The sequence below is a fragment of the Pezoporus wallicus genome, unplaced genomic scaffold (genome assembly GCF_028554395.1).
Source record: "Pezoporus wallicus isolate ANWC-B61680 ecotype Strahan unplaced genomic scaffold, APGP_CSIRO_Pwel_v1 contig_8232, whole genome shotgun sequence".
NCBI classification, from domain to species: Eukaryota; Metazoa; Chordata; class Aves; order Psittaciformes; family Psittacidae; genus Pezoporus; species Pezoporus wallicus.
The window spans coordinates 1041552-1069062 of record NW_026637105.1 but is presented as its reverse complement, the minus strand read 5'-3'; the positions used below and the strand labels follow the sequence as shown (position 1 = coordinate 1069062).

Genomic DNA, 27511 nt, shown 5'->3' with positions numbered 1-27511 from the left:
CTGCCCTCCCATCCCACTGCTGGCAGCACATCCTGGGGCTGGGATTCCCATGCATGCCCACAGCCCAAATCTGCCCAGCTGCGCTCCTGCTTTTCCTGTTCCAACCTGTGGGGTGCTCACAGCAGGATTTGGTTTGTGGGTTTTAAGCCATTCATGATCTTTTAAAGATGAAAAAGCTGTTTAAATGCACGTTCTCCCATGATCTTTTGTTTTATTTCCTTGCTGGCACGATGAATGAGAGCCCACCTGGTCTTGGAGCCTTCAGAGGCTCTTCTGTGCCTAATGGGGTGTCCTGAGCCCTTGGACTCAGGGGGTTATTCCCAGTGAGTGAAGCATCTGTGTAAACCAACCCCTGCTAAACCAGGGACCAGGTTCAGCGGCATTCCCCAGTCTGGACCCCTGAAACCCTTTTGGGAAAGGGAAAACTGTATCTGGGAAGCAAAAGGCCAGCCCAGCCCTCTCCATGCCTCCCCACATAACCTTCATTTCAGACTGGTCCTTCTAGCCGCCACGGTTTGAAACCCAAGGATGAGTTTCCAGGGAAGTTTCCTCACTGAAATAGTTAATGAGGAATGGAACCAACCCCCATCCCGCTTCCCCCAGCTCCTCCCCCCCCCCCCCCAACAAAAATCAGAATAATAATTAAAAGATGCCTAGAAACGCTCTTGGAAGAGCATAAATTCTGAAGATGAAAGTAAATGATTAAAATAATTAAATACTTCAAGTTGACAAGCAGAAGCAGAATCTTGCCAACGGACATTTGTCGGTAATTAGTTAATTAATCCTAACACAAATTATAAGCCATAACAAACCAGTCAGGCTGAACGCAGCCGGCTGTTCAGAATGAAACTTCGGAGGAGAGGGAGGGAGAAGAAGAAGAAAGAAAAGTTTGAAGGTTCTTGTGGATGCTGAGCAGAAGCGGGGGGCCCCTGGGAAGCGCAGTCGGGGATACGGGTTGGGGCAGCAGAGCAGCCGCTGGAGCTCTCCCCTCCTCTGCTCAGGTGCTCCCACTTGTGCTGCCTGCTCAGCACTCTGCTCTCCCTGCTCAGCTCCTCACCAGCCTGGACCAGCTTGGACACAGCGGCAAGCTGCTCCAGTGGAAGGTGTCCCTGCCCGTGCCAGGGGTTGGAACTGGATGAGCTTCAGGGTCCCTTCCAACCCAAACCATTCCATGATTTTATGACTCTATGGACAGAACAAGGATGGGGAGATGAGATCTGGGCTGGGCTGCAATCCCACCCAGCAGGAGTACAGCAGGATGCACAGCTCAGGATGGGCAGCACTGAGGACTCAGGGTTTTCACTGGTTTTCTGAGAGGAAATGTGGGACAAAGGCTTCTGATTTAGGAAGTGTTTTTAAGACAAGCTGAAAAAGGAAGGTTTGTGCTTGGGAGCTGGATCCAGCCAGGGAAAGTCATTGCAAATGACACCAGGACATGTATGCGGTCAGTAGGGACCTGGCGTGAGCCTGATGGAGGCCAAATTGCTGGAAAGATGGGGAAGACGGAGCCGGTGCTTTACCCTGTGCAACGGGCAGAGGTTAATGACTGCAGGCTGGTTTCCCACCTCCGGTCACCTTGGCTCAAGTCCAATTATCAGCCCTAGATTAAGTGAGCCCAGTGATCCACAGGGAAGGCACGGTGACTGACAGCTCATCCGCAGCACTGCACCTCTGCATTAACACGTCGGGCTGGGGCTGCACGTGCACCGAAGGGCCAGGCTTTGCCCTTCCTCCAGCATGAAGAAGCTCTTGATCAGACAGGAGCTGGTTGGTGCTCCCATGGACACAGCACAGGGACTCTTCCTTGGCCAAATGACAGCTGCCAACGCAGCGCAAGTGATAAATGGGACATCCAGCTTGCAAATGGGCTTTTATCAGTAAGGGAAAGAAGGCAGGAAGTAACTGGAAAGAACACAGAGATGCCAGGGAAGTGTGATTTTCCCACAGCTTCCAGACTGTCGGAGGAATCGCCTGATGTGCCACGTCGGGGCATGGATCATATGAGTGGAAGTACGAGCATGTGAGCACCCATGACCATCCACTGATGTGTTGTACACGCGGAGCAGAAAGAGCTCAATTGCGAGACAGGGACTTAGCACCGAAGCCATGAAACGCTCACCTTTTTTTTGGCCAGCACCCTCTGAGATGCACGTGAAGAGGGCTCCCGTGTGCCACAAAACCTGTGCAGAGCTCTGCCGAAGAGAAAGTTTTGCTCCTCATGCGTGTGAGCGCGTGTACGCGCGTGTTCCAAGTGTTCCGCATTATGTGAGCTCTGACCTTCAGAGGGGAACAGAAGGAATATTTCCCCCCCTGCGGCTAGAGATGTCAGTGAAATGTCTGTCTTCCTTAATAATTTCAATCTGGGTGACAGGGGACAGGGCATTTTGCTCTGAACGAACGCACTGTAAAAACTGTCAGATAGAATTTGTCTCAAGAAGCAACATTTCTCCCTATTCATGGTCATAATTGCAGGCATCTTATGACCTGTGCAGCAGCACATTTTGCTCAGCTGAAGAAAAGGAGACCTAAAATAGGTGGTTCGGTTGTTCTGCAGAGCTTTGGCTTAAACCTAAATGGATTCGAACAAGCACTGGGGATCTCCAGCAGAATGCTTTCATTTGCTTGGGTTTTTTCTTCTAAATCCAGAACAAACTGGGCACAGAAGTGACGTAGGAGAAAAGAAGGACTATAAATTGCCATTTGCTGGGCTGGTGTAATGGCCTATTTCGTCCTATATCCTGTCTCCTAACTGCCTGCCTCTCTGAATTTCCTCTGAACTGACAGTGGCCAGCGTCTTTTTAATGCACTGAATAAGTAACTAAATGGGTAATTAACCAAATGGGCATGACGATAATCTGATTGTGCTTTCCTCACTTTTAAAGCACAGGAAATAGTAAGAAAAGTAATAATCCAGTGGCCAGCAGGAATTCAAAGGGAACGAGAGCTCGAGGAGCCGGGGGGAGCTTTGGTTAGATGTTGCTGCCTCTAAGTCTCCCACAACACTGCAGAAATCTGTTTGTTTTGTTAAACATTTGGATTTCTTGATTTGTGCCTCCTCAGTGGGGGAAAAAAAATCAATCCAGTGACCTGAAGCAGCTTTTCTTTTTATGCTTCAATTCTACAATTAGCAACGGTTAGGGAAGAGAGCATCCTGCTGGCTCCACTGTATGGTTATGGGTCACACCCCACTCAAATCTAGACACTGTGTTGGGATCACCAACCTGGTTTTGCGTAACAGCTCTTGCAATATTAGCCTGCAGTGCCTGTGGCTTCCCTGCCTCGCCAAGAAGGTTTGAGCACAAATGAAACGGGGAGAAGGAACCAGGAGCTACCGCGGTGGGAAGCAGCTGCAATGCTCCGCACTGCTGGGGAGGCTCCAGAAACGGGAAAACTGAGAAATAACACTCCCTGTCCCAGGCATCCCAACTGCTTGCAGTGAATACCCTCTTGCCCTCTGCAAGGAGACAATGATGTCCACTGATGATGCTCAGGAAGGAGCATCCCGCTGAGGAGCAGGGCCCCAGCTGGTCTCTGGAACGTTCTCACCTGCAAGATCAATCCTGCCGGAGCCACACAGGCTGCAATCCGCTGAGGGCAGATGCCAGGTTACAATCCATTTTCACCTGCACACTCCAATGGATGCCCCATTCTTGCCATCGCAAGTGGAGGGCAAACACTGAGCGATGGACCTGGGAAGCAGGGGCTGCTGTGGGATGCCTGCAGCACTGATGCTGCCAGGCACTGACAAGTCCGGAAGGAATGAGGACTCAAGGAGTTTTGCTGGTGGTAGGTGAGGGGGACACACTCCTTCACACTGATCTCAGCCTGGGAGGTGGCAGGAGAGGTGAATGGGGGCTCCTGAGTTCAGAGCAACCCCTCTGCAGAGCTGCTGTACACCTGAAGCAATCACTGCAGGGCGATGCTAGCAACCCACTCTGCATCCCAGGAGAGCCAGGCTCATCATTTAACCACCACTGGCAAAACCCCTCCATCCAGGCAGTGTTCAACACCCATCTGTCAAAACAAACACGTCAAAGACAGACCTCAACTTCCGCTAGCTGAAACTTCAGCAAGAGCTGCTCTCCAGAGGCATCCCGGCGGGGAGGACACAGCCAGAAAGACTGGCACCAGGGCTGGCCACCAGTGCGGCCATGGGAGGACAATGCAAGGTTTGTCCCTGCCCATCCCTAAGGAGAATCTGTTAAAATATACCATGTTTAAGCCCATACATAGAAAGTCATCTTGAGGAGCTCTGTGGAGCCCAGACAGGGAGATTAGGAGCAAAGCTCCATGTAAGCCTTGCAGAGTTCATTCTGGGGTTGTGTGAGCCAAATGGCATGCTTCAGCAGCTAGAGAGGAGCCCAGAGAAATCAAGATTTCTATTCGTATCCAGTCCGCTGACCTGCCCTGTGATCTCCACTAAATCACTTCTCCTCTCTGTGCCTTCATTTCCTGCACCTGAAATAGCAGGAGCACGAGAATTCTTTTCTTTTCTGGGAAGCAGTGAGCTCCCAGCAGGAAAACTTGTCTAGGCTTTACAGTAACTGTAACATCATCTTTACTAATACTGTACAGAGACAGATGACAGCAAAGGGCAAAAGCCAGTGCAAACAATACCTAGAATGAAAAACACCCCCTGCACCGCAGTCCTGCATCATACCACAGCCCCACACTGCTGAGCTGCCTTGTGAGCCAGGGACAGAACCAAAAGCTGAGCCCAGATGCTTCAGGCCAGCCCTGCCCAGCTTTGGTTTAGCACAGGTAGCTCAGTACGGGCAGGGTTTTACATAGGCTGCTTGGCAACCCTGTGCTACTCACAGCTTTTATTATTGGAGTAACCCCACCAAGGTTGTGTAGCACACATGTATAAATACATGTAGCTGCAACAAGTAAAATAGGAACAATCAATTTCAAGACATAGAATCATGTCATAGAACACCAGCTTGGAATGGACCTCAAGGATCGCCTAGTCCAACCTTTCCAGGCAAAGCATGACTTAGACTAGATAACAGACCCAGGCATACTGCAGCCTGGACAGTTTCCCTTTAGTGGTGAAAAATAGTCCCCATTTCCTGCCAGGCAGAGATGTCCCACTGTCCTTCTTACCCCGATGTACTGCCAAAGTGCCCGCACCCTGGGAAGACAGGTAGGTGTGTATTGGATGCACACGTGCTTCCCAAACGGGGAAATTCAATCTGTCAAGAAAATTCAATAACAACCTTAACATTTAATTGTACCCTAGGGCCCAATAAAAATCAACGAGGTTGGGAGCTGTTGATTTTTTGTTAACCTTCTCTTAAAAAGGTCTCAAAAAATAGCTGTTTAGAGAGGCTAGCTCTATGTACATGTGCAATATGTATGGCGATGGATGGGGAAAAATGTGTTTAAAACTTCAGACTGGATCCACACAGAAAATACTTAAACACTGGCACGGAGCTTGGCCATTGTTAGGCAAAAGAAAACGTCCTGTTTTGATTTATTCACGCAGCACTCAATTTAACAAGTGTAGCTACAGGCAATTGGAAAACAGTCAAAATGGTGAATTTGCTGCTTACACTCATTTATACTGTTTCCTGAAGACAATTTGCTGTTGCTTTTTGGCATGCCTAGTATTTTTTAAACCACACAAAGGTTATGCCCAGTTCTCATAATTACACAGTGACTTTTTTAGTTATAGGTGCAGTTGGGTGTTTGCCATGTGCTGAGCATCCAGAGGTTGATCTCCGGGGGCTGCCTCCTTCACGGCAACTGCCGGGGGGGTTTAATGCTCCGGTGGCCCCTTTCATCAGTGAGGGGCTGGGTCTTTGTGGAGCTGCACTTAGTGAATGTATTAGATGGGGCTCAGGCAGGGGCAGAGTCTAATCAATAAACCAAGTGCCAGTCGGAGTTGTGCCGCTCGTCAGGATGGCGCCTGGAGTGAGACAATGTCCAAGCAATTAGAGGAGTTGTTTTGTTTCTTTTGTTATTAATTATCTACATTACAGCCACACCTGGAAGCTTTTGGGCGCTGCACTTCAGCACTTTCTTTGCCTCAAGAAAGTTAAGTAGCTTGAGAACCTGGGAGGGGGGGGAAGAAAGGAATAGCAGAGATCAGCGGCTGCCAGAACGCGTGTCCAGCAAGGTGATGAAACCAGGGGTCTCCATCTGAGCTCAAGGAGCACCTCTGAAGCCATCAACTGATAGGAAAATCGCAGGCGTATCCGCGCCACAGCCTTCCCTTGGTGGCTGGCACGGACACGTCAATCACAGAAAAGAATGCTCCGCTGGCTCAGCAGGTGAGCCAAGCCAGGGCTTGTCCCTTTGGCTGCCGGGCTCGGCTCGGGACGGTGCCCGGGGCGGCAGGAGGGATCCCGCACTTGCTGAGCTCGCAGTCACAGCTCCCCGCTGCAGCCCGCCTGGCTGCCGGCACCCACCGCGGTGGGAGCTGCGGGAAGCCCCACGCAGCAGCGCGGAGCTCAGCCCTGCACGCAGCCAGCACCGCTCGCTATTCCCGACACGGGGAGATGGGCAGCAATTAAACCCATTAAATCCAGTGCTCCTGGAAGGATTTCACTGTCTCAGCAGCTCAGTTCTCTCTGACTACAGAGATCAGGGGCTGGTACTTATTGCCGTTAGTGTGCCCGCTGCCGTGCAAGGAGGGTTCAGAGTGTACAAAGCGGGATGCGCCATCACCACGGCTCCATTGAGACTCTGCCTTGGAATTGTGCTTTTTAATACCAAACACCGCACGTTTTGGCCAGGAATGGCACCAAAGACTGGCAGAACCCCAGGACCCCTGGCAGGAGACCCAAGTCTGCCTGAAGCCCCGCCGAGGGCTGAGCTCCCCGGCCCGGGCACAGGTCCCTACAGGCCCCGCAGGACGCTGACAGACACTCCCCGCCCTCCCACCGCCGGCCCGGGATAAAGCGGGGAACCGGGATAACGCAGGAACCGGGATAAAACTGGAACCGGGATAAAACTGGAACCGGGATAAACCGGGACGGGATAAAACTGGAACCGGGATAAAACTGGAACCGGGATAAACCGGGACGGGATAAAACTGGAACCGGGATAAAGCTGGAACCGGGATAAACCGGGACGGGATAAAACTGGAACCGGATAAAGCTGGAACCGGGATAAACCGGGACGGGATAAAACTGGAACCGGATAAAGCTGGAACCGGGATAAACCGGGACGGGATAAAACTGAACCGGGATAAACCGGGACAGGATAAAGCTGGAATCGGGAGCGCTTCTCGCCCCGCCCACCGTCGAGCCACGTGAAGATGGCGTCATCGGTGCGCGCCGCGGCGCGGGTGCGAGGGGAGGCGGCGGCGCTTGGCTCCGCTGTGTCACGGCGCGGCCGCCATGGAGTACCTGATCGGCATCCAGGGCCCCGACTACGTGCTCGTGGCTGCGGACACGGTGGCGGCCTCCAGCATCGTCCAGATGAAGCACGGTGAGAGGCGGCGGGGGTGGCCTGTGCGGGCCGTGGCTCCAGCCGTGAGCGAGCGGCCGGCGGTGGGCAGGCCCCGAGCCTGTGGCGCTGAGGAGGTGCTGTTACAATAGGGGGGTGCAGGTAAACGCTGCCGGGTGTTGGTTTGTTGTTGGGTGTTTTCGCTGTGAGCCCGGTTGCTTGGAGCAGTTTCCAAGCCGAAACTGGTACCACTGTTGGGTTGTCGTGGTGGGTTACCGGTGGGGGTAAGCGGTGACTTGTCAGCCCCAACACCGCCGTATGGATGTGTTAAAATCACCGCAGGGGTAGCGAAGGGCGAGATTCAGTGCTTGGTTGTGTCTGGTTCCCTGGTAAAATGTCATTCATGGTAAAAAGGAGCTCTTTGTTAGAAGTGAAAGCATCAGGGAACGTCTTGGCACAAGGCATGTGAGTGAAGCTATAATCTGTATTTGACTTCTTTATGTGGTAAAATATCCGGGGCGTTACGACTGATCTGGTGTGAGGTGGCCTTGCCCATGCCAGGGGGATTGGAACTAGATGACCTTAAGGTCCTTTCCAACCCGAACTATTCTGTGATTCCTAAGCCTCTGAAACGCTCTGAAAGGAATTTTGCTACTTACTGCTGCACTAATCTAGACTGAAGCTTGTTTACAAGGTTTAGTGAACTTTCTAAGCTAAATACTGTGCTTTAGAAGCTCTTAAAAGCACCCTAAATAACCATCAGCACGTTTTAGATGTGGTATTGATGAACTGTGGCATCACAAACCCATGAATGCTATAGCAGTGCTTTTATCTAGAATACTCCTCTTCAGGTCATTGGAATGGTGTTAGAAAGATGGTTGTGAAAGGTGGTGGCACATACACAATACAAATGTAATCATTGCAAACCATGTTTTGTAAGTTAACTTGGTTCCAGGTGGCTTTATTTATGAACTTTAAGGGAAATGTATTTAAAACACAGGGTTTATTTGTCTTTTGGGGGAGAAACCCCCCCCACAGATTTCAGGTATTTATTTAGGGTATCCACATTTACTAATACTTAAATTTGTAACTAGATTGCAAGGGCTGATGGGTGTCAGCAGCTTCCCTAAACTCTCAAGACATGCAGCTTCTGTGCACTGCTGGGTGTTCTGCTGCCTCCTGATTGTGACACTTCCTACCTGCCTTGCAGCAGAGATTATTCGCCAGCATTTAGCGAGCTGAAGCAAAGCACAGAGGTGGAGGTTTAATGCTGTTCTGTAGGCTCCCATCAGCACACAGAAGTGATCTTCCTTTCGCACTACTGGGTACCAGGGTTCTTCTGCCCAGGAAGCACCACATATAATGTTAAACTTTGCATCAACACTATAGTCATTGTATAAGAGCATGGATTTCTGAAGTGCCTCCCTTGCTGAAGGAAGCACTTTGTGCATTCCAGCTTTGTTTCTCTCAGTGATGTGTTTAACAAGTGTTGTGTACTGTGCCACCAGCTGTGTGCTCAACTGAGTGCTCAGGTTTGCTCAGGAGCACTTTTTGTTAGTCTTCCAGGTCATAATGTAGTTATCTGAGTCTTACTTTCTTGCCTCTGAAAGAAGCCATGATGTGTTATGATATTGGCAAAATAATTTATTCTTTCTCATGACCACGTTATTTTTCTTTGCCTAGACCATGACAAAATGTTTAAGATGAGTGAAAAGATCTTACTCCTGTGTGTTGGGGAGGCTGGAGACACTGTACAGTTTGCAGAATACATCCAGAAGAATGTTCAGCTCTACAAGATGAGAAATGGTGAGTGAAGTAGAACAGTTACCCGCTGAGGGTTTGGAAGCAGAGTTAATGATAGGTGTAGTTTACAGCTGATTATTTCTCAAAGCTTCTCTAGCTTTAAGGATTTCAGCTTTTTTTAGTGTCGAGTACAGGTGGTAATGAAGCCAGGATTTAAAAATGGCAATTAGATTATATAGTGTAAACAGAGAGGCTTATCCAAAGCCCAGTTGGCCTATTTGTAATGTAAATGGCACAATAATAGGTTTGTTAGGAAAATATTTCTCTTACTATGTCTGTTGTGCGACACCTGTTACTGGTTTTCTTGATACGTTGGACTGAAAAATTCAGGCTGCATGCCCATGGTATTTTAACTGTTGAAGCTATATATTTTAATGGTCTGCACAGATATGACCTGCCTGGATTTTGAGGGCCCTCTTTAAGCTTGTCGCTGTCAGAATAAACTGGAATTAGGCAAATGGCGTAAGATTTTGTTACCAAAGACTGTCTTTGCTCTTTCAAAATAAGGAAGTGAAACATGAATATGGATTTGTACTGTTATCAAATACACACATTTCTTCTCCAGGTTACGAATTGTCTCCTACTGCAGCTGCAAACTTTACACGGCGCAACCTCGCTGACTATCTTCGGAGTCGAGTGAGTAAGAGCTGAAAGATTTTGGCAAAGGCTTACAGGGGAAAATTCCCATCTTCAAGTAATGGAGCCTGATGAAAAAGGTGGCAGCTCCTGTCTTTAGTGATGAATTCACTTTGAAAGGATGTTTTATTAAAATATGACTTGCTTTGCTTATTTAAAAAACTTACCACTTCTCATTAACTGGTACAACTACAGTCTTAAAATTCCAGCCTTGGGCCCAAGAAATGTTTTGTCACCAGTGTTGCAGACAGTGGCGTGAATCCAGCCTCTTTAACGTCGAGATAAGGTTGCTGGTTTTCATGCAAATGCACTGAATCCGTTTAATCTTCTTGGAAAATGATTTAATAGAGCCAAGCTGTTTGATGTACTTAGCAAAACAAGCCCCTTTTGTAAACAGCACCATGAGGCTTTCCATAAATATCAAATCCAAGTTGAAGCTGTGTTTTCAGGTTACTAAACTGCAATTACTGATTTTTCTCATGGTAATTTTTTCAAAGTAGGAAAAGATGGCATGAAGAGGCAGATGGACTTTGAAAGGTCCAAGGTTAGGAAGCATTTCATTGGCATTCTCAGCGTGATGTATGAAAGAAAACAAGAAAGAATGGGATGCTGAGAATGAAGTTGCTCTGTCAGGGACAGTATGTGGGATAAATCATGTTGCTGTTCTGACTACACTGCATGTACAATAACAAAGGAAGGCCATGCCTCACATAAGAGCTGCATTGTTGAGAATGACATGTGTGGAGTGCAGTTTACATCCTTCTGCAAGAACCTTGGGAACAGCCAGAGGTCATTTATCTAACTTTTGACATGGGTCACAGCTGCAGGTAGCAAGTTTTTAAAGTTGGAGCAAGTCAGGACAACTCGGTGCAGGGTCCTGCCTCAGACTCATACATGAAACTCTTCTGGTTTAAATGACTTCAGCCAGCTATGTGGATTAAGCATGGTTGGTAGGTAACGGCTGGCAGTGATGCTGCTTGCTTTAGCTTTTGTTCCGATGTGATTTGTAAGTCTGTGTGTGTTTTGTGGAATTTGGTGTGGGTTTTGAGGTTGACATGAAGGAGCCATGCTGCTTGGTGCCTGGCCCAGAGGGCTGTTGTCTGCCTGGTGCTAGTGGCTGTCTCAGGGCATCTGATCTGCATAGATGATGTAGAATCATAGAATCATAGAATAGTTAGGGTTGGAAAGGACCCTAAGATCATCCAGTTCCAACCCCCCTGCCATGGGCAGGGACACCTTACGCTAAATCATATCACCCAAGGCCTTATCCAACCTGGTCTTGAACACTGCCAGGGTTGGAGCATTCACAACCTGCCTGGGCAACCCATTCCAGTGCCTCACCACCCTAACAGGAAAGAATTTCCTTCTTATATCCAACCTAAACTTCCCCTGTTTAAGTTTTAACCCGTTACCCCTTGTCCTGTCACTACAGTCTAACGAAGAGTCCCTCCCCAGCATCCCTATAGGCCCCTTCAGATACTGGAAGGCTGCTCTGAGGTCTCCACGCAGCCTTCTCTTCTCCAGGCTGAACAGCCCCAACTTCCTCAGCCTGTCTTCATACGGGAGGTGCTCCAGCCCCTGATCATCCTCGTGGCCTCCTCTGGACTTGTTCCAACAGTTCCATGTCCTTTTTATGCTGAGGACACCAGAACTGCACACAATGCTCCAGGTGAGGTCTCACAAGAGCAGAGCAGAGGGGCAGGATCACCTCCTTCAACCTGCTGGTCACGCTCCTTTGGATGCAGCCCAGGATACGGTTGCTTTCTGGGCTGCGAGCACACACTGAAGCCGGCTCATGTTCCTTTTCTCATCCACCAGCACCCCCAAGTCCTCCTCCACAGGGCTGCTCTGAATCTCTTCTCTGCCCAACCTGCAGCTGTGCTGGGATTGCCCCAACCCAGGTGTAGGACCTTGCACTTGGCATGGTTAAACCTCATGAGGTTGGCATCAGCCCACCTCACAAGCGTGTCGAGGTCCCTCTGGATGGCATTCCTTCCCTCCAGGGTATCAACCGAACCACACAGCTTGGTGTCATGGGCAAACTTGCTGAGGGTGCACTCAATCCCACTGTCCATGTCAGTGACAGAGATGTTGAACAAGACCGGTCCCAGCACCGATCCCTGAGGGACACCACTTGTTACTGGTCTCCAGCCGGACATTGAGCCACTGACCACAACTCTTTGTGTGCGGCCATCCAGCCAGTTCTTTATCCCCTGAGTGGTCCATCCATCAAATTGATGTCTCTCCAATTTAGAGACAAGGATGTCGTGTGGGACAGTGTCGAACGCTTTGCACAAGTCCAGGTAGATGCCATCAACTGCTCTACCCCTGTCCATCAGTTCTGTAGCCCCATCATAGAAGGCCACCAGATTGGTCAGGCAGGATTTCCCCTTAGTGAAGCCATGCTGGCTGTCACCAAGCACCTTGTTGATTTTCATGTGCCTTAGCATGCCTGCCAGGAGAATCTGCTCCAAGATTTTGCCAGGCACAGAGGTGAGACTGACTGCTCTGTAATTCCCCGAATTAGGGGAATGTAGGTGAGGCTGACACCAAATGTCCTGCCTGCTTAAGCACAGGCAGCTCTTTCTTAGGTATGATGTAAAGTACGTCTAACGGGAGTAATTTAACAGGGTTTTTGTTAAAGTGGGCCAGCAGGATGTGGCATAGATGTGGTACTGTTGTCTTCCTCTGTGCTGTGTCCCTTGAGGCCTGATCCTCTGTGTGTCTCCCCTCCCTGAGCCCAAGCTTGCCTTCTGGCTCACCTGCTCCAGATGGGCAGCACAGTGGGAGGACACTGGCAAAGGCAGATGTGTTTATTTACCGGAGACAAAATGTTGTTGTGTTGCAGATGGCAATGCCCTGGAGCAAGTGGAGCACTCTGACACTACTGTCACACTACAGTGATCTCTGTACCGTAGGGAGAGCTCCTTTTCTTTAAACGTAGCACTTAATGATTTGTTTGTGGGATTCAGGATTTGATGATACAAACCTTGCCGTCAGAATTTTTTTTCCCTGTGAATTTTGTTACATTTGTGGAATACCAGAAGGATTAACACCAGCGCTCTGTGTCTATTTAAATTGCATTATAGGATTCCTGGAGGCTGCTAATTATGTGGGTGATAAAAAAGTGGAAAGGTAAAACATGCCACTGCCTCCTGTTAGGAGTGAGAAAATAGTTTAGAAGTAAGAAGTTTGTTGAGGGAAAAGGTGGTTTGTTGCTGTGTTGCTGCTCGCCGTGTGAAGCTGTTTGTTATGGAAGGCTGGAGGAATGTGAAGGAGGGTGGCTAACACTGAAACACCACTTTTTCAGACAGAATACTGTTGTTGCGGCCCAGCCCGAAACAGAGCTTGTTCTGCATTGTTAATCACCATCTGGGTTCCTCTGTTATCTAGCTTGGTTTTGTTTATGAACATTGTGGCTCATATAGGCCAAGTTTCTGGTATCTTGGGGGTGGCTGCCTTGTAAGGCAGTGCCTTGAAGTTGTTCTTCTGGTAGAAGTGTTAAGTGTAATGACACTGGCCTTGTGAATTAAGGCCATTTCATTGCTGTGCTCTTTTACTGAATAGTCAACATGTGGCTTTGCATGACATTTCATTTTTTAAAGCAAGGGGTTTATGCTCCAGAGCAGGATCTGAAAAGCGTCTTTGATTTCCATTTATGTGTTGCAATTGAGGCAAACTTAGAAACTGCTTTGAACCCAACTGTCTTTCACATAGGTGAGTGATGCTGTAGCTCCTCTTCCCCTATACCTGCTCCAGTACCTCACTTGATTCACCTGCTGATTTTAGTACCAGGTTTAGCGCATATAACATACTACTTAGGTTAGATGGAGGTAGGGAGTAGGAAAAATACCCACCTTGCCTCTTCAAGTTTCTTGTTGTGATGCTGTGTTTAACTGTAGGTGACAGGGTCTGGCCTGAGCCCAGAGGAAGACTGCCAGTTCCTTTCTCCTTGTCCACGCTTGGCAGGACGCGTCCTTGCGCCCACCTTTCCCCCTTTGCTGTGTCTTTGGCTTCTGCCAGATGTCACGCCGCTGCTTGTCACCACCCAGCCTCCTGCTGCTGGTCTGGTTGCTTTACAGTATTTATCACAACTGTTCTCTTCTGCTGGAAATTCTGAAGAATTTCACACATCCATTAATTGCTGTAGTTATTTTAAATCAAACAGCATAAAATGCAAAGCTACTTGGGATGTGAAATAGTGCCTCTAATAGGAAGGTAAGTTTGAGGGGGGGGAGAAAGATCTGATTGATCCTGGGGTGTTGTTCGTCTGCTCATTTGGTAGCCCTTGCATCACAGCAGTCTTCTAAAGAGTTTAGAATGCTTGGCATGGATGTAGTTACAAAAGCCAAGGCTGCATCTGGAATGGACAGAAGGACAAGGAATTCCAGTCCCAACATGAAGATGTTAGTGCCACTAAGCACTAAGAGGGGCTGTCTGCAAATTTCATGTATAATAATGGAGCTAGTAAAGGCATCATGGATATTTCCTTATGGTTAAATCCTGCCTTTCTTCAGTAATAGCAAGGCATGGGAGCTTTAAGTAGTCTGATAGAACATTAGCAGGAGAACTTACAACTGAAAAACAGCTTACAGATTTGTTTAAGTCTGTATAACACCATTTATTTATGGTTGAGTATCTCACATATGCCAGTGTTGGTAATTCAAAGTCACACAATAAGTTGAGTGATCTTGTGTCATGGCTCTTAAATATCAACTTGTGTGATGTTTCAGAATAAATAAATGATGAAATAGAGACTAATTAAAGGAATACAGCTGCATGGTAATTTGCTTCCAAGTATTCTTGAATGCTTTGAAGATTAAATCACACAATTTACAGTGATATGTTTGACATATAACTGTAGCCTGCTTTATTATTTGTTACTATCTGGTCAGAGTAAAAATACTGTATCCTGTGATACTTTTTGGGGTTCTTTTGAGTACAAATTCAGTGGTTTTGGTATCAAAATGAACTTTTTCCATTACAGTGTTTTGGCTTGAGGGGGAAATTGTGTTTGTGTGTTTTAGTCTATTGTTGGTTGCATCTTTTTTTTTTTTTTCTTGTTGCTTTGTTGATCTAGGCTTTCCAGCACTTTAAGAAATATCCTGTTAGTATGATTAATTTAATAAGAAACATTTTGTAGATAGGAAAATACTGGAAGTATATAAAAGCTGTCTTAAAAAATATATATATACAATTCCAGAATCTTCCTTGAGCCTACATGTAAAAATAACACAGTGCAGGCACGTTTCAGGATCTTACAAAGTACACATCTTGGAAGAAGATGTACAGAGACATCTGCTTTATTCACTCTGGTGGAACACACTAAACCTATGCCATGAAGGAAATGGCTAAGGAATTGCTAAACTTCCAAGTACACCAGGGTAGAAAGGCATGGCTACATTAATGTGGTTACAAGGAAAAGATGTTGGTATTTCCCAACCATATTTGATAGGCTCTTGCTGAAGTCATAAGCAAGAATCAGAGAAGACGACAGCTAAATTTCTAGCATGAGAAAACTGTTTCCAGCCAAGCAAAAATGCTGCTGAAATGGGATGTTGCAGTACCTTGAACAGAAATAAACCGATTCCATAGATCTTCTTCATTCACGTGGTCAAGTTAGCTGAATACTAAAGATTAAAAACCTGCAATAAAAATCTTAACTGCCAGTTAACAAGACAGTGAACACTGTGTGTAACTGTTTGCACTGTATGTAAGCTTTCATATATGCTAAAAGGGCTCTGGTTAACAGTAGCGTGACTGGGAAAAGAGCATGCTAAATTAACAAAGGCGTTCTTAGAAACTGCAAAATGTTCACGTTGTGCTCACATGTTGACAGTAAAACTCAGCAAGTTTTATGCTGAGATGAAAGAATCTGGTGTGAAAACATAATTAAAGTTGTCTTAAGTTTGAATGTGCCATGAAAGCTCTTAAAAAGCCCCAGACATGCTCGTTTTCAGGAGAACCAAAGTTTCATGTTTTTTATTTGCTTCTGCATCCCATGTTACCAAAAGACCCAATCAGTTTTGAGACTGTAATCTCCTGCAGACAGTATTGGTATAGTTACTGGTAGCATTTTATGGCAAAAGAGTTGTGAAATCAACGGTGTTGCTGTTCTGTAGGTGGCGGGGGATTAAGATTCAAAGCTTTAGGAGTGGCTGCTTTAATGCAAACGTGGTTTCTGTTTGTAGACCCCTTATCATGTCAACCTTCTCCTGGCTGGCTATGACGATCAGGAAGGCCCTGCCCTTTACTACATGGACTACCTGGCAGCTCTGGCTAAAGCTCCTTTTGCAGCACATGGATATGGTGCATTCCTTACCCTCAGCATCCTTGACCGCTATTACAAGCCAGGTAAGGGGTGTACAGAGAAGAAATATGTCCTGTCACCAATTGATAAATTAAAGGCTCAAACTGAAAGATTGGTGTTTGCTGAGTGCAGTTGCTGTGCTGCTACAGATTTGAGCATGGCTTTCTGTTAGGATAAATGTAGCTTTAAAGACTGCCTTCTGGTTTTGCTGAAAGGGTAACATGAAACTAGTCAGCTCCTTAAAGTGTTTTCCTGTTTGAGGCATAACAGACTGTAAGTGAAGGAAGTTTCAGTTTATTGTAAAACATGACTTCCCTGGACCATTAGCTGCTAGTAGTCTGTAATAGCATTTGGATAACTTTATCTTCTACTTGCTTGTCTGTTGGCTATGACATGTACATTTTCCCAGAGTACCAATCTTCAGAGGGCAGTCTGAGGTCCTGTTGCTCCATATCTTGGATTGGCTTTTTGTGTGATAGATTAAAAACATACAAGTGAGAAGATGCTCTTAGCAAGATTATCTTCAGTACTTTGGAGTGGCGGTGATGAAGATTGGTTGGTTTAGTTTTATGCATGTGGTAGCTGTTGTACATGTCTGTACCTGTCTGAAATTTTAATTTCAGAATCCTAATCCAGTTCTTAATAAACCCCATCCCCACTTTACAGATGAGAAAATGTACAAAACTGGGAATATTGTTAATCTGACGTCTTTTGGCTTTAGCTACAAAACTGCTTTGCTCCTGTGTGCAAAGCTGAGTTTAATCTCATAGCAGAGTTCTTGGTTTAGTAATCCTTTCGTCTCTCCTGCAAGAAGTGTAGCTAACTGTCAGTTTTATTCTAATGGGGCTTCTGCCTGAACAGTGGATGCAGATCTGGAGCAAACTCTACAAACAAGTTTTGAGAGATTCACAGGACTTAGTTGTTTTGTAGTCAGGTCCCTTGAAAATTCAACTGCTCCATTTTCCCCACTCCTCATGAAAAGAGAAAAACAGTGAGCTACAATACGTTGTCATGGCTTGACATCCCTATAGAGCACTGGATTTCATCCTAACGTGAGAATAGCAGGGGCATCACACACGTGCCTTTCCCATTATTAAAGCTAATACCCAGCAGGGAAGGCAGCACTAAAACCAGTCCCTACCTACTGTCCCTGACTTACAGCCGGCTGTGGACAGATGGAGCTGATTTGAAACTGTAATAAACTGGAGGAGGGAGAGACGTCCGGACTTCTCCGGAGCCTGGTCCCTGGCCATGGGAGGCAGAATTCCGTCATGCTTCCCATTCAGTGTAACAAATCGATTCTCAATGGCTTGTTGCAGTGTGAGCGCTCCAGTGCAGGGCATTCTCGGTACATCTGGAAAGTGTTTTCTGTGAGCTGGGAAGGAGAGGGTTTGGTGCTCAGCTGAACAGTTGTTTAAATTTAATAAAGTTTCTGTTGGGGGAGATGGCCTCTAATGAAATCAATCTGTGGATGTTTTCTCTTTCAGGTATGACACGTGAGGAAGCTGTGGAGCTCCTAAAGAAATGTCTAGAGGAGGTGAGTTGCCAAACTTAGACCCTTGTGATCTTGAGAAAGGAACTTTTGTTTGCATTCATTTGCTGATATTTTCCTCTTCCTCTTGTCGCATTTTTTGGCTGCCTTTGCCAGAAGGGGTAATAGACGTACACTGACCAGATGTGGAAGAGCTACTGAGGATTTGTGGGCCCTTGCATTGTCTTAGCATGGTTCATGTCCTTCAGAACGTAAACTTGAAGCTTTTCTTTACTTCTGCTTCTTCCGTGCTTAGCATAATATTGATACTGCCTATAACTGGGGTTTCATGTTTTTCTGAGCATAATTCAAGCATCCTTTTGTGACATGTATTGCATTTTGTGCCTCTCTTCCAGCTTGTGAAGTGGTATCTGAGGCGAAGCTTTGACCTTAAAGTTCGTGATCAATTTTAGGGCAGACGTAACCTTTCAAACTCTAAGGCTTTTATTGTAGGAAAATGTCCTTTATTGTTGTCTTTAAGAGATTGAATTGAATGTAACTGGGAAGAAACCTCTGGGGAACCAGCAGGAAGAAGTGCTTTAGAGAGGTTCTGTTTGAAGTACCTTCGATACATAGACTTTGTGTCCTAAGTTGTAGCCCACTCTGGTCTTGTGTTAACATCTTCCTTGTTAACAGGATTGTGTATTTTCCATCTCCAGCCTAGGCTTAGTCTTGCCACAGAGAACAAACTTGGGCTGATTGATACCTGAGCAGTGAAGAAATCACTAGTTCCTAATATTTCAGGCCATCAGAACCCGAATGGAAATGTTGATGTACAGCAGCATATCCCTGCTGTATCCCTGCACTCTCCTCTTTTATTTAAGCTTTGAATGAATCTCACCTTTTGTCTTTTTGTCTTTTGTTAAACAGCTTCAGAAACGCTTCATCCTCAATCTGGCTTCTTTCACTGCCCGGTTCATTGACAAAGATGGCATCCACGACATGGAAAAAATACCCCTTCCAAAAGCGACGCCCTAACCTCTGAGCTCTTTCTTCAGCAGTCTTCTGTCTTTTTTTGTTTTGTTCACTTCTGGGTGTTTTTCTATTCACTTGGAGCACACAAGTCATGTACTGCACCGGGCGACTGAATAAAGATTGACATTTATATAGCCAGTTTTATCTTTTTATTCCACTGATCCTTCCTGAGAGTATTTAAGTAAATTGTTCCACAGAGAAGGTGAAACTTGATTTGTTGTTAATGGGTGCACATGCAGGTTACTTACCTTTCCTCTTCTCAGATTTCACCCCCCAAGTTTTCTTATGTATGGAAAAACCTGGTAGTATATTTTCTAGGTGACTCTGCTGTCACCCACTCGTACCTAAAGCTCATCAAACACCAGGCAAGTGTTTCATGCTAAACATAGAGCATCTGCTTTACTTTTCCAAAGATGTTACCACTGTTTGCTTTCTAAAACAATAATAATGAGGTTTTCAAAGGCTTAATTTGCTTCTGTTATACTTTGTTTCAGTCTAATCCAAGTGGAAGGTGAAAGAAAAGATCTGCAAGTAGAAAGGATTTTAAAATATTAGTGTCATTTTAACTCACCTGGCCATGGTTGTGTTACTGGGAAAGAATATTCTCCTGCTGGCACAGGAGGCTCATAACCACCTTAAGTATATAAATATAAACTGATGTATCAGTTGTGATTTTTTTCGTAGTTGATGTGTCTGTACATTTAGAAGTACATGAAAGCAGTTCAATGAGAAATAAAACTGCAGCACTTCTCATAAATCTTTGAATTGCAACAGGCTAGAGCTTTGTCTCCATGAGAATAATCACTGATCTGTCTTGGCTCTAGATGATGCTTCCATATAAAAACTCCATTCAGAGAACAGCTTCAGATACTTATCATGTGCCTGATCCTTGCAGTCTGCCCAGAAGTGATTTTTCTGAGAGCAGTTTTCATCACTTCCCTACTTGAATTTGCATTGAGTTAGCCGTTTAAAATGCTCTCTTTGGTTGCTTCTTTCATGTTTGAATAAGCTTGTAAATAGAAGGATGGATGTGTACACGATGATGTGCAGAGTGTGTGTACTTGTGTGGCATGGCCTAACACCTCTGTTCTCAGTTGGGAAAGGTAAGTAACAGGGCTGACTGTTCTATTTGTCGAAGCCTTTTTGGTCTTGCCTCAGTATGTGTTTGAGAATGTTAGTGTCTCCCACAAAAAGCTCTCAGTAAAGACCAAATATTCCCATCTTACTGGCCAGGTGGGAACTGGGTTAGAGACTGGGACTTGCTTCATTTTACAGAAGAAATTTGCAGCTCCAGTGCCTTAACTCATCCTGCCCTTACTTAAATCAAATTCTTAAGTTCCATCAGGCTTTGTAGTTTAATTCTTTCCAGGATGAGTTTAATTATCAGCTGGTTTTGTTGTAGTCACGGCTGCACTGGCCTTTATTTAAGGCCAGTGGTAGATAACTGAAACATTTTGCTAAAATTGACTTTGTCTTTTAAAAACCTTTTCAGACTTTTGTACACTGAGAAAGTCATCCCCTGCCTCATGATTTTCTCTTGGCAGGTCACATTTAACATGAGTAGAGCCTGCATGTTCCAGTTCTCTGATTGAAATCTCACCCCTTCATGTTGCATTAATGTATTTGTTTAGCTTAATATGCAGCATCTCTAATTTATTTTACCACTGATGTTGAATGTTTTTGCAGGTTTCTTGTCTCTTTTCAAAGCGGAGGGGCTGAGCTGATGTGAAGTTTTTGTCACTGCATATCAAAGTGGTGATGTCTCCTTATTGGAGGTACTCATTATTTCAGACACCAAACCTGGGGCGTGGTGCTGTGAGATTGAGTCTGGCAGAGAATCTGCCTGGAGTTTTTATTGGCACCTATTTGCATGCAGGTGATTAATAAACATAAAACAATTATTCCCTTGCAAACAGCCTTGCTGGATTCAGGTCAGAGTGGAACATATGTTTTGCCTGAGGGCAGGGCCCAGGATCTGAATCCCCCATTGAGTGAAGATCCAAGGGGTTGCATCAGAAGCCAACAGAGCAGCAACCTCTAGGAATGAATAAATACAGACCTTTATTTCAAACCAGCAGAACAAAAGAATTGGCCCACAGTGGGGTTTGACTGTGGCCTCTAATGAAGTGGATCCTTTTAAGGTCTTTCCAAGAATTTACACCTTGTAAGGAAAGGTGTGATATTCCTGCTGTATAACTTTGGGTTGTTTTAAAGGTCTACAGTGCTGATGGTTGAATTCAGAAGCAGTCAGGTTTCATTTTTGACAGTGATGTATGGAATGTGAAATCAGTGGTTTAAGTTTTCCAGTATCACGGAAGAGAAGGAAACTTCTTACCTGCTTCAAACGTAGCCCTAAAGCTTTTGGAAACCATATTTTTCTTAGAATCCAGGAGTCCTTTCTGTAAAGAATTTACCTTTCCATTAGAAAAGCATCTGTGTCTATTCTGACAGGCCTCTCTTAAGAAATCTAAGAGAACAGAGCACTGCAAGCACTGCTCTCTACTAATAGCCTTGGTTCTTTGTATTATAGAAAATGACTGTTGTAAAGCAGGGTAACGGAGTCCCCTGGCACTGCAGCTACAGTGAGCTGTTCTCTGCTCGGGCTGGTAATTCTGACCATATGTTTTGCTACCGAAGCCTCAGGGCCTAAAGAGTTAACAAGGCACTTTTTCTTGGTGTAGTTTTCCTGTTTAAAGAAGGGCTCTTCCTGAGCACTGTGCATGTAACAGATCATTGCACCGGCTCATCTCTGCTTGGACCTTGCTCCAGGATCGGCTTACAGGGGAGCAGACCCTTTGTGCCTTAGGCCACGTTAGCTTGGGAGTGTTTTGCTGGGAGAGGCAGAGTATGGGTGCAGTGCTCGTAGGTCTTGGTGTTAACTCTACCTTTCCGTGGAAGAAAGTCCGTATTACGTTGTAGACCTGCAGGTGTACTCGAGATGTTGGCGCGGAGGAGGGCGTCAGAGCTCAGACAGCCTAATTGTGCTTAGTGCACCTGAGTGTAACGTCAGGACCGTTCTGCATTCAGCTGTATTCAGCTGCTGTGTGCAGCTGCCGCTGGGTGCTGCCCCAAGATCTCTCCAGTCCAAGAAATCCGTGACCCCGTTCAGTTAAACCATGAATGCTTCAGCCATGGGTAGGTGAAAAGCCTCGGGCAGGGATTGCTCTTTCAGCAGGTCTGCCAGTAGTGAGCCAATGCAGAGACTGCACAGCAAGAGAAATAGCAAAGGTGCAGAAATAACGCCCGTTCGGAGCAATCCTGCAGCGTATTCCCGGCAGTCTGAGCTCACTCCTGTGCATGGTGATGAAACAGTTGCTGGCAGAAACAACCAAATGGAGCTGTCCCTTTTCAGGGTAAAGATGTAGGAGCAGAGGGGAGAATCAGGCCCAGCTCTCCCAAGGATGTCTGTTCATTTGCTCGTCTCTAATTTTGACAGGAGGTTCCTACAAGAAGCGTTAGCCGATGCCGGGGCTGACATTATGGATCATGCTCACAGTGCTTAGGGTTTGATTCCATTTCCCAGTCTGAAGCAGGGACAGAATATTCCTTTTGTATAGAATGGCTCGACACAAAAGGAAGGAAAAACCTTTAACTTTGCTACCTGTGAAGCAATGTATGTGTGGTGTGTAAGGAGAGCTAAATCTATCCTTCAAGGAAGTTAATCCTTCAAGCCATTTGGAATTCCTTTTCCTGAAAGGTTTAACCTCATACAGAGTTTCCACGTGTTATCAGGCTGCCATCAGCAGCCGTTAAGCGCAGGAAACTTTCATGTGAGCACTGATCAAACTAAACAGGCACAAGTTGTTTTAACAGATTTTTGTGTAAGCACAATGGAAACCGGGGAATTAAAATATCCAACTTCTCTGTTTTCCATGCTCTCGCCGCTGTTGGCTTCAGTTCCTGCGTGCTCCTGACTTGCTGAGGACTGGGTTAAAAACCAAGTTGGTTGTCTCGAAAATGTGAAGTGACAGCTTTAGTGTTTTGGTTCTGTGCTAATGTGCAATTAGGTAGTTATCCAATAAGCTTACTCATGTAGTCTAACTCAAGACAGCTGCGGAAGGCACAGAGAAAAGCCTTTGCTGTTGAGGGATGGTGAGAGGGGAAAGGATGTTTAAAAGGATCTGTTTCAGAGTTGCCAGGATGTTCTTTTCACAGTGAAGTATTGCATTAAAGGTTAGCGAGATTTGTGGGAAATTATATTCTGCTGATCAAATCTACGGAGAGGTGAAACCAAAATGTGCGCAGATCTGAATACCAGCAAATACAGCGTAAGTCTGGATCTATAAATCAACTCTAAGGCAACCACAGAAGCGGGTTGTATGGCTGCCTTAGATAATAATAATCTGTTACTTAGATAATCATCTAATTGCCTGAAATGATGACTTGGATAAGTGTATTTTGATTTGGGTGTAGTACCTTTTGCTTCGTAGAACCTTGATGTCATCAAATATTTCCAGTGTTTATGCACAAGCATAAAAATAGTGCATCTTCTTTAGTTAATTCACAGGAGACAAAGCAGGTTCCATCATATTTCATGTCAGTGCTTTTAGGATTATTGGCACTATCCTACTATAGAACCCCTGAAAAGCTGTGGGCTCAGGTGATGCTCGATCTCCTCTTGCTAAATCTTGCACTGGGAATGCAACAAATGCCATTATCCTGCTACCAGAGGGCTTTGTGGAGAAAACCCATGCATCTCGCAAGCCTCTTCCCTTCAGCAGAGGGCAGTGAGCTTGCACGCACACCACCACCTGCTCCACATTGGGTCTTGTCTCAGCACAGATCATCTGATGGTCACAGAAACAGCGCTATGGAGAGCGGGTTAATGCCTTGTCCATCGGTGGCAGGCAGGATGTACAAGGCTGTTTCTTCCCTTGGAAGATGCACATTTATTTCCACACGGGACAGTTGCCCTACGGAACAGGTAAGTATTGATGTTTGCACAAGTGAAGGCTGAGAGCGACTTGCTAAACAGCCCAAAAGAGTAGCTGGAATCTACCCTCTACGAGTTATCCAAGCACTAACAGGCAGGGATGCAAAGTTAAAGTACGTGCTTAGTACTTGAAGGTAATGCCATTCTCCCTTGCAAAAGCGCTCTTAACATTTACTGTGTGCTTGAAGTGAGGGTGTTTTACCCACAACAATACGCTGGGAAGGAAGCCCCATGTGATAACGACTTCCCATGAACTTCCCTGCGATCCCACAGCAAAGCTTGCTTAAGGAGAGAAAGACAACCTGGAAAAGTCTGAAATGGCTCGTGTGGAATGTGGAATATTCTAGCGCATTCCTTCGCCCTTACTCAACAAACACGTAGTGTCTTGAGGCCCTGGCTGGAAGATGTCATCGTGGCTTTGGGTTTAGCAGAAAATGCCCTTGGCTAATTCAAATCCACGCTTGGAGTCGATGGGAATCAGAAGCGTTAAAGTGCGTCACCAGGCTCTGACATCCCGGGGTTGGGAAGACGTTTCCTAAGCTGTCAGAGACTTTAGGGTTTTCTGACTCAGAACAGCAGTTTCTTGAGTCTTTGAAGCTCGGTCTGGGTATATAAAAGGATCTCCAGGGTTTACTTGGTTTAGTTTCTCTCATTTAAAGTAATACGGTTCAATCCTCTCTGTTAATATTTAGAATCAACCTTAAAATCATGCAGCCCTGAGTGGGCACCTTCAAGGAGAAAACAATTACAGCTGGGTTCTAATTTCATTCCCCTTACAGCATTCACTCGCAGCACATGGGAAACCCGTCCAAAGCCTCACACCTGGGTCTGGTACATCTGATATTCCTAGATGTGTGTGTTGGTGTGCATTGCCCGGGCTTTGATGAACATCAGGAGGCTGGTTATGGGAGCGCTGGCAGGGGTCAGCTTGCCTTCATCTCAGATGTTTGCCTGAGCTGGTTAAAGGTTTGAGGTTAACCTCTGATGCTGGTTCTGGGAGCTGTAAAGCCCATATGGTTTGGGTTTGGGTTTGGGTTTCCATGTTGGCTCCGAAATATGTGCAGAGTGAAACCAAAAGGTTCTTTATGTTCAAAAGCTGTGAAAAAGCTTATTAACACCTGGCATGAATAGAAAAGAATTTGCCCTGAACTGAACAGAGCTGTTTTTCCTTGCAGCACTCGACTGAACTACTCCTTAGCTCAGCAGATTCAAAGGCACTGACAACTTTGTAAAGAATACTTTAAACCAGGAATGTTCTTTTGTATTTTACCTTTTCATCAAAGTCTTCAGACTTTACCAGGTGAGACCTATAGTGTAGATCCTCTAAGCTCCATCTTCCACGTAGGATGAAAGATGCTCCGTAGGGCAGACACGTTTCCCACTTCTGCCTTGCTCAGTTCCCTGGGGACACCTGAATGCTTCTCAGTTTGCCCCACACCTGCCTCCCTGCCTGGTGCCTGTGTGGCTGTGCCATGGCAAGGTGGTGATGGGCTCCCTGTCCCACACAGGCCTTGCTCCCGTTCTGGCTCCAGAGAACTGTGTCAAACCCCGTCTGCCTCTCGGAGAGATCCCAGGTGGGGCAGAGTCAGAGTTATCTGTGCTAAAAGACCAGTCTGATGGAGGTTGGTAATGATGGTGCTCTTCTGGAGGCTCCCTGTGATGACCAAATTAGCAGGAAACTCCAGAAGGTATAATGTGCTCCTGACACATGACAAGGCTGGGGGAGAGGAAATGAAATGAAAATGGGTCAGGAGTGGGAGGCCTGGACTGAAGTAATTCCCTGTGGTGCCAGGGTCCATTTAAGAGTCAAAACAGCAGCACATTACAAAGAGGTGTAAGAAAGGCTGGTTTCGTTGTCCAGACTGAGCAAACTGGCCTTTCCACTGGTCTCCTCCTCAGCAGTGCCTGTAGCACCTGCAGCACAAACATTTAACGTATTGCCTTGCTGGTGTGAATGCTTTTCTGCCTTTGTTTTTGCAATGAAGCAACAGGCAGCAAAGTAGAACAGGGATCCTCAAAGGAGATCGTTTTTTATCATTGGCAATGCTTATAGACTCTATCTGTGCCGGTGCAGGTTGCCCAGTCACACCATCTGGGGACTCTTTAGCCAGTTTAAGTCTCTCTATAGTGGAAAAACTCAAAGGGAGCCCAAGGCACTTCTGCATGGACAGAGCCATCATCAGGTGAGAAGACTGCAGCATCCAGACACGTCTTGACATGCTGCAAAACTTCTTGACTTGGAGCTATAGCTTGATCTTTCTCTGAACTCATTTCACAGCCCCCAAAAAGCTGAGCTGTCTCCATTTAACAAATCTTTGGCTGTAACATTTGCTACACAAACGAAGCTATCCCTATGGGAAACGTGTCTGAATTTCAGGGTATTTGTAGCCTTTTCTGTGCAGAAAAGAATCAGATGAGAAGCATCTGACGGTGCCAGGATAAAAAGCATACAAAAGAGCCATCCAGAATAATGCTGGCATGATTTTTGCTGCCTACCTGCCTCAGACTGGTTTTTGGGATGCTCCAGCACTGCCGTTATGGGGTCAGAACTCGGGTGTATATTTGGTGTCTGGAATTATTATTGCTATTTATGTTGAAAATACAGTGCTGCTCGGGAGGCCGCAGTGGGAATCCTTTGCTGTACAAAGGAGGACAGGCAGGAAGACCAAAATGATACCTTCTGGCTCAATGTGTTCTGATTCTGGGTAATGACTGGGTTTGGGCTGTTTCTGCTGAAGTCTGGTGGGGTAATGCAGGCTCCCGTCACTCACTGCCCAGCACACTGTGCTATCTGTCTAGGCTGCTACAGCAATGCTGTCTGAAGCAAGCATCCTGTCACCCTTGCAAGCAGGATTTGGTTTGCAGCCTGATGTGCAAATGCTCCCGGTTTTGGTGTTTCGAGTCAGTTGTGCTGACAGGAAAATGTTCCTTTGCTCCCTGACGGCGCAGCTCCTTGCATCCTGGATGTCAAGTCTGGAATTTAATGGGCTCGCTCATATATGAAGGAATGCATTAAGTACAGGTCAGCAAGGTCTGTTGGTTGGGTTGGTTTAGCAGGGAGAGCTATTATTACCCTGTTGCTTTTAAGGCTGCCTGCTTAAAGGTAATGATTTAGGCGATCCAAAGCCATGCAGGATGCGAACCCAGCCTCTGCTTGTTGACATACATGATACAGCAGAGTCCCCGTTCAGTGTTAACCTCGCTTTACCTGTGGGATAGCTGACTGCAGGGGATTAAGAGTTTCTGTTCGTGTTCTTTTTCTTTCTCCCCTGTCAGGGATTGTCCTGTGGTTTCCTTGGGCTTGTCCTTCACTGAACATGAGTTCCAAAAAGGCTGGGTTTTCTCCTCAGTTCCCCTTTAGGACTGGAATTCCAGAGTGCTCTGTAACAAGCGTAGAAACCATGAGCCTCCATCTATTTTTACTCTTTGACACAATCCCATGTATTTTCCCACGATAAGATCCGCAATCAGTGTGGGAATTTGTGCCAGGGCTGAGGCTTGAATTGTGTAAAATGCCTTTTATTTGTCTCAGGATGGAAAGGCAACGAACGCATCAGGGGATGGCCTTGCTTGACAGCGAGCTGGGAAGGGAACTCCAGCACCGCCTCGTTACAAACAGGAGCTGGCCTGGCACAGCCTTTGGAACCTGTGCTCCTCTCTGAGCCTGCAGACATGAAGGTGTCCAAAGGAGTGGAAGTCTCGGTGCTTTTAGCAGGTTGATCCCACATGAGACATCCGTCATCCGCAGAGCATCCCTGGCAGGATCAACAAGTGAGTCCAAATCATCCAGCTTCCTCCCAATTAGAAGGTAATTGGTGGCATCCCGACCTCTCAGGCACCAGACGGTCCCTCATAAAACATTCAGAAGATTTGAGTTATCCAGAGAGGAAAATGAGGAGGGAGGGATTTTTCCACCTGATGGACGTGG

The 27511-nt window shown here is 46.3% G+C and overlaps 1 protein-coding gene across 2 annotated transcripts in view; it reads left to right on the top strand.

Moving 5' to 3' along the window:
- Positions 1-18782, top strand: part of PSMB2 (proteasome 20S subunit beta 2) — a 156095-nt gene extending 137313 nt beyond the window's left edge. Inside the window, exons 2-7 of one of the 2 annotated variants that reach the window (XM_057403495.1) lie at positions 7346-7437; positions 9079-9201; positions 9764-9834; positions 16026-16188; positions 17632-17681; positions 18546-18782. In XM_057403495.1, the coding sequence (XP_057259478.1) occupies positions 7347-7437; positions 9079-9201; positions 9764-9834; positions 16026-16188; positions 17632-17681; positions 18546-18653 (606 nt within the window). In that variant the 5' untranslated portion in view covers position 7346 and the 3' untranslated portion in view covers positions 18654-18782. Of the gene's footprint in view, positions 1-7324; positions 7438-9078; positions 9202-9763; positions 9835-16025; positions 16189-17631; positions 17682-18545 lie in introns of those variants that run through there. The other variant, XM_057403494.1, reaches the window with a different exon arrangement.
- Positions 18783-27511: the final 8729 nt, after the last annotated feature.